At 37.2% G+C, this 11,558-nt stretch overlaps 2 protein-coding genes across 2 annotated transcripts; one reads left to right on the top strand and one right to left on the bottom strand.

Annotated features, from left to right (window-relative positions):
• The first annotated feature begins 2,546 nt into the window (after window positions 1–2,546).
• On the top strand, window positions 2,547–4,873 carry LOC108335038 (protein SHORT-ROOT). The gene has a single exon (XM_017570956.2). It carries the CDS (start codon window positions 3,171–3,173, stop codon window positions 4,623–4,625), a length of 1,455 nt encoding a protein of 484 aa, XP_017426445.1. The 5' UTR covers window positions 2,547–3,170; the 3' UTR covers window positions 4,626–4,873.
• Window positions 4,874–7,036: 2,163 nt separating this feature from the next.
• LOC108334772 (uncharacterized) lies at window positions 7,037–11,098 on the bottom strand. The gene is made up of 3 exons (XM_017570710.2): window positions 10,740–11,098; window positions 9,538–10,153; window positions 7,037–8,204 (listed from the first exon to the last, which is right to left on the bottom strand). The coding sequence occupies exons 2-3, from the start codon at window positions 10,090–10,092 to the stop codon at window positions 7,356–7,358; spliced, it is 1,404 nt and encodes a 467-aa protein (XP_017426199.2). The 5' UTR covers window positions 10,093–10,153; window positions 10,740–11,098; the 3' UTR covers window positions 7,037–7,355.
• Window positions 11,099–11,558: the final 460 nt, after the last annotated feature.

Genomic DNA, 11,558 nt, shown 5'->3' with positions numbered 1-11,558 from the left:
ACATTGTACTTTCAAGAACAAAATATTAATTTATTCATTTAATTCGAAAAAGTAAATATAGAAATATCATATAAATGAACCCATAAGTTAAATAAATTATAGTAATATCTAAATCACATTGGATGAAAAGGAAAATAAAAATGTATATTGCATTAATCATTATCTCTCCATTTGTCCTTCCAAAATTTTTGCCATTTTTAATGCCATTCATGCTATCTTACATTTGTAGAGTGAAATAATTTCGGGATGATGATAGATTACTTATTTTAATAGCCTTTCTTTTGGGATGATGTCAAATTTAATGCCAAGATTATATCAACTGTTCATGTTATTGATAAAAAAGAAAATGGTATTAAAAAGGTGTTAATTTTAATTCGAAATTTGATAATATTTTAATGTTTCATAATATTAATCAGAAACCACTTTAAACATAACTTTTAAAGAAATCGTCATAAAATGAATAACTTATGATCAAATGATAACATAAATTTCTTTGAAGTTTTTTTGTATCATATAAATGTTTCTGTAAATGGGAAGACAAACATCCTTACAGTTTGTCGGCAAGTTAAACTGTTGATAATTAATATATGTTTCAGAAAAATGATACAGTTTGTGTTGTGAAACGGAGAATGAGTCAAAAATTATATCCATGGCGATCTCCAATAATAAATGAAAAAAGGTTGTAAAAATATTTAGAAGAATGCTCCCTGCGTTGCACGGGTTCCTTGAAAAGTAATTGTCATATTTCATAAAACTTGTTTTTTTCCTTCTATTGAGTCGAAACTGTGACGCATAGTGCGCCCCATGTGTTAAACGATCATAGGAAACACCACAACAACACCATCCATCAATACATCGTAAAAGTCATCTTTTACAACGATACAAATTAAGAACAGCACTGTTTCAAAGTAAAATATATATATATATATATATATATATATATATATATATATATATATATATATATATATATATATATATATATATATATATATATATATATATATATATATATATATATATATATATATATATATATATATATATATATATATATATATATATATATATATATATATATATATATATATATATATATATATATATATATATATATATATATATATATATATATATATATATATATATATATACGAAGCATTTCTTTTTCTTCAGAAATTCTTAGATAAACACGATCTGCTACACTAGATCACTTTATCAAGTACGAGTGCATTCATGGAGTTGAATTCACAGTCATGAAATGAAAGAAATAGATTAGTATATATCTGCGAAATGACGTGTAACGATAATTAATTTTTTCTTTTTTATCTCTGCTACAGTCCAAACGAAAATAAATTAGTATTTTGTAGTTGTGGCAGTGACATAGCAACTATAGGCTTTCTTACAAATGTAACAGCTTTTTAAATAAAAAGAAAATGAATATGGGGCTCACCTCAACAGCAGCAAAAAGAAAGGATAAAAGCCGCCAATTATGCAGTTCTTTTATCTGCTTTATTGTTTTTATCTCTTTGCAACACACAGAAGGAGAGGGTCTTCACTTCTATACAGTATTCATAGATGAATTTCATCAACTACAGATACAGTTCTTTTCAGGGAACTCGTTTGTTCTTGTGTTTAACTTCATTAAATTGTCAGAGATGTTAATTAATTACCTGAATTTCTGTTTCTTAACTAAGGTTTAATCAGGCTTAGTTCACCATTTGTTTATCTAAAGTGGTTGAACTTTTCGTACTGCATAATATTGGACTAACCGTTATGTGGGGTTGGATTTAAAATGTGAAATAAATATAATGAAAGATTAATTATTATTGACAAGTTCATTATTTATAGGTGTGAATGGAAAATGCTGAATCTCGTGGTGGAGGATGAAAGCAAAAACTACATGGATAATCGGTCATCCCCACCAATTGCTCTTAGAGGAAACAAGAAAAAAGAAAGAAAAAGGGAAAAGGTTATTGGGACTCCCTTTTCTGTTTATATCTATGGTTTTCAGCATGGCTAATATCCTGTCTCATCTTGTCGGGAGCTAATGGCTTAGAAGAAAAGAAAAGAACATTAGCGTACAAGGGTACCGAAAAATGAAGTGATTAAGTTGATGGAGAGGTCAAAATATAAAGTGAGTTTTTTTCCCTAATGATTGAGGAAGAAAAACAAAATAAAGAAGCCGTGCACCTTTTGAAAGAAGACCCTGAGAATAATGAAATGGTATAATTGAGAAAAAAAAGTTGTCTAATAATAATAATTATAATGTGTAATTAAAGAAAGCAAACGTGGAGATAGCGAAGCCCCAAGAGGATAATCGCAGAAGTGGTTTTAAAAAATAATTAAATGGGAAGTCAATTTGTTGTAACGAGGGTAGGCTGGGCCATGTAAGAAAGAAGGATAAAAAAATGAAGAGGAGAAAGAGAAAGAGAAAGAAAAATGGTTATAATGGTGTGGAGAAAAAGTGAGAAGGCATGCCCTAGAAGTTGGCATTAGAAGGAAAGAAAAGTATATAATAATGGTGGGATTATGAAAATGGATGAAGAAAGTGGGTTTGTTTGAGTTTGAGGAAGATGATTCACGCCGGCAGCTTTACCCTTTCACTCTCTATCTACCCAATTCGAACTTTGGCACGCCTGCTCCCACTCATCAAATACTCCCTCAAACAATGAAAAGGATCCCTTCTCCCTACCTTTTCCTCACACTTTCTTATTTTTCATCTTTTGTCAGACTCAATTCTATTCTAAGCATCACCTACGCCACACTTCTCACTCCCTCCATGCCCATCCTTTTTTTTTCTTTTTTCTTTTATCTTTCAATAAAACAATATTCTTAACCCAACCCCACTTCCCTCTCCCTCGCACATCGATTCCACAAAAAACAACTCCACCTCATCCCCCTAAAATTAACCCACATACATATCATTAACAATTATACGTAACTTTTGTATATAGAATTTCCTTTGGTAAGTATATGTAGTGTATCCAAACCCAATCCATTCAGAATTTCCTATTCCACCGCCACACCCCAATTCCCACCGTTAAAAAACCACGTTACGTCCATTCTGTTTGGTTCGTTGGTTCGTTGATATCCATGCGAGTGTGTGAATGAGTGAGTGAGTGAATGACCAATTGATATCCATGCGAGTCAAAGGTTAATAACCTTAAATGGATACCACGTTGTTTGGTGTAGTGAGATTCCAACATCAACTCCAACCTCCTCCTCAAGGTGATCAAGATCAATCCCTCAACAACTCCACCACCACCACCAGCTCTCCATCCTCCAGACAACACAACTATCCCTACCCACAAGAAGACGAAGAATGCTTCAACTTTTTCATGGATGAAGAAGACCTATCCTCGTCTTCTTCCAAGCACTACTATCCCTATCAACCCCACCCTTCCTCCACTACACCTACCACCACCACCACCGACCTCTCCTTCTCTCCCACCCGAGACGCCGCCTTCCCTTTCCAGCTCTCCGGCAAGTGGGCCAACGACATCCTCCTCGAAACCGCACGTGCCGTCTCCGACAAGAACACCACGCGCCTCCAGCAACTTATGTGGATGCTCAACGAACTCGCCTCCCCCTACGGCGACACCGACCAGAAACTCGCCTCCTACTTCCTCCAAGCCTTCTTCAGCCGCATCACCCAAGCCGGGGACCGAACCTATCGAACCTTGGCCTCGGCCTCCGAGAGAACATGCTCCTTCGAATCCACGCGCAAGACCGTGCTGAAGTTCCAAGAGGTCAGTCCCTGGACAACCTTCGGACACGTGGCGTCCAATGGTGCCATCTTGGAAGCCTTGGAAGGCGAGCCCAAACTACACATAGTTGACATCAGCAACACCTATTGCACCCAATGGCCTACGCTCTTCGAAGCCCTTGCCACTCGAAACGACGACACTCCGCACCTCCGTCTCACCTCCCTCGTCACCGCCGCCTCCGCGCACAAGGTCATGAAGGAAATCGGCGCCAGAATGGAGAAATTTGCCAGACTCATGGGCGTGCCCTTTCAATTCAACGTCGTTCAGCACTTAGGTCAACTTTCTGACTTCGATTTCGGTGCCTTGGATATCAAAGAGGACGAGGCTTTGGCTATTAACTGTGTCAATACTTTGCATTCGGTCTCCGCCATCGGGAACCACCGCGAAGCAGTGATATCCTCGCTGAGGAGGCTGCAGCCGAGGATCGTGACGGTGGTGGAGGAGGAGGCGGACTTGGACGTGGGATTGGAGGGGTTGGAGTTCGTGAAGGGTTTTGAAGAGTGTTTGAGGTGGTTTAGGGTTTACTTCGAAGCGTTAGAAGAGAGCTTTCCGAAGACGAGCAACGAGCGGTTGATGCTGGAGCGGGCGGCGGGGAGGGCGGTGGTCGACCTGGTGGCGTGTTCAGCTTCGGATTCGGTGGAGCGACGGGAGAGGGCGGGGCGGTGGACGAGGAGGATGCATGGAGGTGGATTCAATACGGTGGCGTTTAGCGAAGAGGTGTGTGATGACGTGAGAGCGTTGTTGAGGAGGTATAGGGAGGGATGGTCAATGGCACAGTGCTCCGACGCCGGAATATACCTTTCGTGGAAGGACCAGCCGGTGGTGTGGGCCAGTGCATGGAGGGCCTTGACGTAGTGTAGAGGAGAATGACTTGACGTGAGTAATGAGTTGAGGGACTGAATCCCACGTGCTCTCTGTTCTCAAAGCACGTGCCCCTGGCTCAGCCGAGGGCTTCTTTTTTTCTTTTTCTTTAAGCTAATTCATGTCCTTTTTTCCAGTTTGGTACTTAAGACAATGGTATTAATCGGAGGGTATGAGGATGATTGCAGCAAGGGGATTTGCCTGTATTATTCAAAAAGGAATCATCAGACTAAATTTATTTTCATCATTCTCTTTTTTCACATTTCCTTTTCATTTTTCACAATTTCTGTTGTACATACTTTATATATATTATATTTATATTTCGGTTTAATTATATCTCAAGCTATTCAAGTACTTTTCGTAAACTATTCAAGCAGTACCATCCCTCTATCTATTGATCTTTTCTCTCGTCCAGAATAGAATTGAAAACAAGAAGCTGTTGCTTCGTTATTCTGGCAGATAAAATGAAAAAGAAATTACAATCACACTTGATGGCTTTTTACTTGTCTCCTAAAATCTGGGACCATTTCCAGCTAAAAAGAACGTTCTTGCGTGACCATTCATTAACTAGGAAAATAGTAATGAATTGTCAATGATTGTGAAATTGTATATTCCTCTCGAGTATTTGTTATTTTATTTTGTCATTAATAAGAAATTGCTAACTTATTAGGCTAAAATATAACTTATTGTCGCAATCCAAATGTGTAGGTTGAAGCCTATTGATTATTGACTAAGTTAAAGCAGGTGGTAGTTGATCATTGATATAAATTATAATTATATATTATCCAAGCTGGTCCAGATTTGACCAGAGATGAGAAGAAGCATAATTGTTGTGCGTTTAACTAACATAACTTAAGAAGTAGAATTCCGCGATAATCTTGTATTTTAGAGTATATTTAAGATCATCAACAGTAGTGAGACATACAAAAACATTTAATTCATGTTGAATTTGGTGGAAAAGCAAATAGGATTTGGTGTTTTTTGCGTATGAAGATGATATTGAAAGTAAAAGTAAAGGAAGATGGAAGCATAAATAAAATGAGGTCGTTATCTAGTTTATGGGAAATAGAATCTTAGGACGGCCACCAAGTTGCGTAATTGGTTGGAATATATGTCATTAAAAGGTGCATAGTCATTAGTGGGTTTAAAGGTTTTAGTGGCCAGCACGCTGTCTTTGAATTGGTCTTATTCTTTTTTTTTTCTTTCTCTGAGCCTAAACTATACTAGTATCTATGTATCTATTATCTTTGTATATGGCACCTGTTTTAACTTTAGGGTCTGCATGGCCCCCACAAAACCCTGAGGTCTTTGATGGAGGTAAGAAAGATAAGGGGGGGCTCATGAGAGAGTCCTTTTTCCTAAGAAAGCCAATAAAATGGTAAGTACATAAACAATGAAAAGGAAATAATATGAATAGTGGGTTCATCTTTTTAGGGTTGCACATCTTGAACTTCTGATGAGACTTGCCCCCTCCACGTTAACATATCCACTCTCCACTCTTTCTGCATCTTTTCCCTCCCTCATTTTAAAACATTTATAGCTTCTTTCTTTTGGTTTTTTATTAAAGGGAGTTTGATGCTGGCCCATACCTTCTTCTGCAGGTTTAAGCTTTTCTATCCTTTTCTATACCATTGACAATGACAAGCTCTTCTCTTTATGTTTTTATGGGGCCATCTTCATGTAGAATGCTAACTTCACTCTATTCATTTCAAACTCTTAGTACCTCACCATCTCTCTTTTTCTAATACATTATACAAAAATCTCATCAAACTTCAAACTCAAATTAAAAGGATTTATGCTATCTATATTATCCTACAGCTCTCCTGAATAGCAAAGAAAACAAGGATCAAACTTGTAATTAAATTAAATTAAATGGATCCATGGCATCTACATTCTAGTTTTATGTATATTTAAAGTCCACACAAGATTATATGTTTGACATGTAAGGGCCAGCCACTAGGAACTCTATAGAGTTGGGCTACAGAATTGGGCCCAACGTTAGGAAGAAGAAGAGAGTGAGCGTGTTCCAAAAAACAAAAATCATTGTAGAAAGTTCGTCCTGGAACCCCTTACGTGTGTTTTGGAAGTTCATTCTGGAATACATTACATATATTCTGGAAAACTTGTTCTAAAAAATTCGTTCTGAAAAGTATTAATATGTTTCAGAAATATTGTAACTATACTTTAAATTTGATTTTGACTTAGATCATAGTTCCACTAATAATGTTTTTATCCATCCTAATATTCCGTGAAAGAAAATAATTGAGGTAGGGATAGGTCATCTCGTGATAGTATTAAATAACCAACGTATGACCTCCACATGTAAGCATGTACGTGAAGCGATTCGAAGGTGGTAACGAAGGATCCCGACCAAAAAACGAAAATAAAAAACATGGAGTATAGAGTTGTAAAAAGTACACACGTGAAAGAATCATTTACATAAGTGAGAAATAATTACATGATGCCGTGACACAAGTGATGAACAACGCTGGATTATTAGCAAAATTCCAATGAAGTGGATAATCTTTCTCGGTATACATGCGCTCCCTCGATCTAATCTCAACATAGCCTAAATTAAAGTGAGCAAATTATTGAGACTTAGGTTTCCATGTCCGATAGTCTTGATAGAAGTGAGCTTTCCAACTTGACATGCAAAACGGGGTAAGGTATATAACCGTATATAAAATGTTTGTATATGACAATGTACAAAGAGAAGTTACATTATTAGAAGCCGCTCGAGCCGTGAGGCAATCTCCATTTTCTGTGCCAATAGATAGACACTCTCGACCACAGAGGGAATTCAAAGCTGTACTCAAGAGGGTGATCAACAGGTCCTGCCACTATCATAGGCAACCACACGTATCTGGAGTCTCTTAAGTCGGCCGGATTCCACCGATCCGCCATGAAAATGAATGAACCAGGGAAGCCAGGTAGAGGAAGCACAAAAGTGCTCTGAGCAAAGAAGGTTGTAAGCCTAAACATTTTGTTTCCTCCGATGCATGGATTCCCAATTGTTTCCCAAGGCCCCAAAATGGACTCGGCTGCATGAGCCAGCGCCTCATTTGGCGCCCATCCTGTGCAGCCTGAAGTGATCATGTAATATGTGCCCTCGTGTTTGAACAAAGCTGGAGCTTCTCTGTGTTGTCCCACAAGAATCCTTCTCATCACAGATGTCACGTTCAGATAATCTTCAGTAAGGGGTCCGATGTGCAGTTCACTGTTGTCTTCGGAGGAGTAGATAAGATATGCCGTGCCATCATCGTCTTTGAACACTGTCATATCCCTGCTTTCATATCCATGGGGTCTTTGGCTGCCGAGATAATCAAATGGTCCATCAGGTGTGTCACTGATTGCTACTCCAGCAGCTGCTTTCGTGTAGTTGGCATCATCAATATGCATCCACATCACATACTTTCCGGTCCTCTCGTTGTAAATAACTTTTGGCCTCTCAAGCACATTAGACGTGTGCAGATCATGGGTTTCATTTGTTTCATCTGCTGCCAATACAATCCCCTCATGTTTCCATGTCCACAAATCCTTCGAAGAATAGCAACCAACTCCAATAATGTCCACCTAGTGCAAAAAGGAGAAAATCACTTCACTTTGCAGATACTGGAAACTGAGATCGTAAAGGGCATCAAGAATTATTTCAAAAACATGCAGGCTTAGAGAGCATACTAATTTATAGAAGAAAGTTTACTTTTCATAAATTTCAAGGAGAGAAAGCAAAGGCACAGATAAAAACAAACCACCATCTGGTGCTAACTATATCTTTCATATCAGCATCTATCTGGGCAAGGAATAAAAAAATTCTTCATGTAAACTGACTGGTGATACAATATTTTGCCCGAGTTATTCAGTACAAGAATTTTTTCTCGGTGCTTGCGAACCAGATGTATATGTCAATTAACATGGTAAAGTCTGAAACATGTGAAGGATATTTCCCTGACTATTGCCATCACTTAAAGTCTTACCAACTGGATGAGGTAAGGGAACACAGTGTGGAAGGTAAGAAGTCTGGATCATTTAATTTCTTTGCTTTTGAATACAGGAGCCCAGTAAATTTCTGACTCTAACTTGAATAAATTGAACTATTTGGGTGAAACTTTTTCTTGGATTCCGAATTGCAGAAAAACATCGATGTTATGGAAGTATAAACTTTTTACTCAGTGTCAATAACTATATTCAGTGGATTCATGAGAAGTAGCAATAAGAATTCTGAGCATTGATTATGTAATTTCAGTTGTAGCAGGCTTCATGTTCAATAGAAGGAACCACCAAATTCCACCTTCAAATTCAAACTATTGTATGAACTGCATCTTAAGGAATCCAAATCCTTTAGGTTAAATATCAGTCAAGATGACCTTTTTTTTTTCTTTTTAAATAAAAGCTCTTAATATGTTTGTATTTGATCCAAACGGAGAAGACTCTTACATTTATTAATATCTCCATTTGTGCAAATGGAAGGACACTTATATATCCCTTTATCATAGACCAACAAGAATATGGAAATTTTATGACAACGGTAGCATATTAAGAACAAAAATGAGACCTTTGAAACATGACATTTCTCTGCCAAAGACTCCAATACAACTATTAAGGAGGATACTAGACAGGTTCAGAAACAACCGGAGGTAAAGATACATATAAACAAATACTATAATCAAACAAACATCTCTAAGCTACGGAGTTCTTGTTAACCAGCCAGTCTTGTAATTTTTCTTTCTCAAAATAAACAAAAGATGAAACCATCTAAACATTGAGCTTACATAAAAAGATGGTAGACACTTTCAGAACCACTAAATGTTCATAAATTATAATAAGCTACATAACATACTACAGCAAAGACGACAATTATTAACTTAGAAACAGAACAGAAGTTCTACTGAAAAAAAAAATGAATTACCCGAGCAGCTCCTTTCTTGTGAACTTGGTAGGTAGGTCCATCTTTATATTCACCATACCAATAGTATGTTCTTGATTTTTTATCATAGACAATGCCGCCTCCATGAGCTTGAATAGGATTTCCATCGGTATCCAACCAAATTCTCCCAGGGTAATAGTAATAACTTTCATTTGCAGGAGTCTGTATTGGATCTATGGTTTTTTTATGACCAGGAAAAAACACATGTCTAAGTTGGGAATTTTCGTCCAGGAATTCGTCAATTAGTGTTGTTGTCCGCTTGGGTCTGCGTTTTGCTGCTCGAGGAGACCTCTTTCCCTTTGGTGGGGGGATTTGAATGTTCTCCTCTTCAACCTCTTGAAGTTCAATGAATTGGGGATGATGGTTCAAGCGCAGTTGAGACTGTCCACCAGTTCTATCTGTGTGATGGATATAGGTATATAAATGAAGCAAAATCAAGCATCCTAACAAGCTCAATACCACAACAGACGTTGAATATCTGCTCCCTGCATTGCAACCTAGTATCGTAGGTTTCCTGTATTTGTTCCTCGTCCTCATTTTCTCTTCCTTTTTATATTCAAAATAAAGCGGCAGCTAATCAAATGCAACCTGTGGAAACCTGATAGATAACACGACCAGATAGAAGTTAAAAACATAACTTCCCTATACGATAACAATTTCATAAACCAAAATCAGTTCAAAATCAATTTATCCCCCCTACACACTAGGAATTTCATAAATCAAAATAGGTGCAAAATGAAACTGCAAATAACGACACCGTATATCTCCCAACTAGGTTTATCACTTTATCCCTTTTTTTTCTGCTGGTATCCTCTTTGGAAGACAATCCAGTTCTCGATGTTCAGTTGGGCACCATTTTATCCCTTTCCAATTTCATGAACTTTTACACATACTGCAATACAAAAAGTAAACTGCAACAAGTTTCAACGCTTTTGATTGGAAACAATAAATTACCCTCTCTTCCAGGTTTGTTAGAAGTTAATTGAAGTTCAAACCACTATTTTTACCCTACTCTGTATCTAAATACTATAACAACTGCCACCAATTAATCATTCTAATCAACAGAGTTACATCCTCATGTGTCAGATCCATTAAGAAGAAAAACCTAATAGTTACACAATAAAAGCAACAGAATAATCAGAAACCAGGGAACAAAGGCAAAGTGTGAGAAGAAGGTCTCTGACCTGGTACCACCCGAACTGTGGAACAAGCAAAACACCCCGTCATGCGGTTTCGTTGGTGGCTTTTGAGGGTCACAGACACAGTGGCATGACGCAACCACCGAACTGAGCTTAGTCCAAATACGAGGTAAGAGAGAGAAAGCAGGAAGAAAAAAAATGAGATGATGTTGGGTAAGGGTAGTTAAGTTCCTATGCAGTTTGGATCTGAGTTTGAGGTTATGACATTGATTTGCAACCAAAGTTGTGCTTCCCTGTGTCTTTTGGTACCGACCCCAGCAACAGTTCTATTCTAGAACTTCTCTTTTACCATAAATGTCTCATCTTGCACTTCATCCTTTAACTAATTTCCTCTCTTTCCTTATTATTACTTGTATCAAATATGGAACCATTTTATGCCATTTATGTTCAATTCTTCACAGCAAGACTCTATTTTTATTGTTCCATAGTGACACCTTATCGTTTGAATTCACTTTATTTAATAACCTTAGAGCAAAACGTGATAATGATTGGTAATCTAACTCCATTCATTTCATGCTTGAACACCACAAGAGATGTTCAATAAATTGAAATTTGGGGTGAAAATTTTGTTACGTTGAAACGTTGCTATGTGATACTAGCACTAACAGTGCTGGTAACCAATGATTTAGTAGTTACAAAAATTATGAAAAAACAATTTTTTTATTAATCTGAGATGGGCTTTCCTAGATTTAGATTTAAGTGAAGTTAGAGCAAAATTTAAAGAATTAGCAAAATACACCAAAGTGAAACTGTTGAATCTAAGGATTTTCTATTTTGAGAAATGATAACGATCACTATATTTGT

This window comes from Vigna angularis, chromosome 10, assembly GCF_016808095.1.
Source record: "Vigna angularis cultivar LongXiaoDou No.4 chromosome 10, ASM1680809v1, whole genome shotgun sequence".
Classification (NCBI taxonomy): Eukaryota; Viridiplantae; Streptophyta; class Magnoliopsida; order Fabales; family Fabaceae; genus Vigna; species Vigna angularis.
This window is presented reverse-complemented; position numbering and strand designations above follow the sequence as displayed.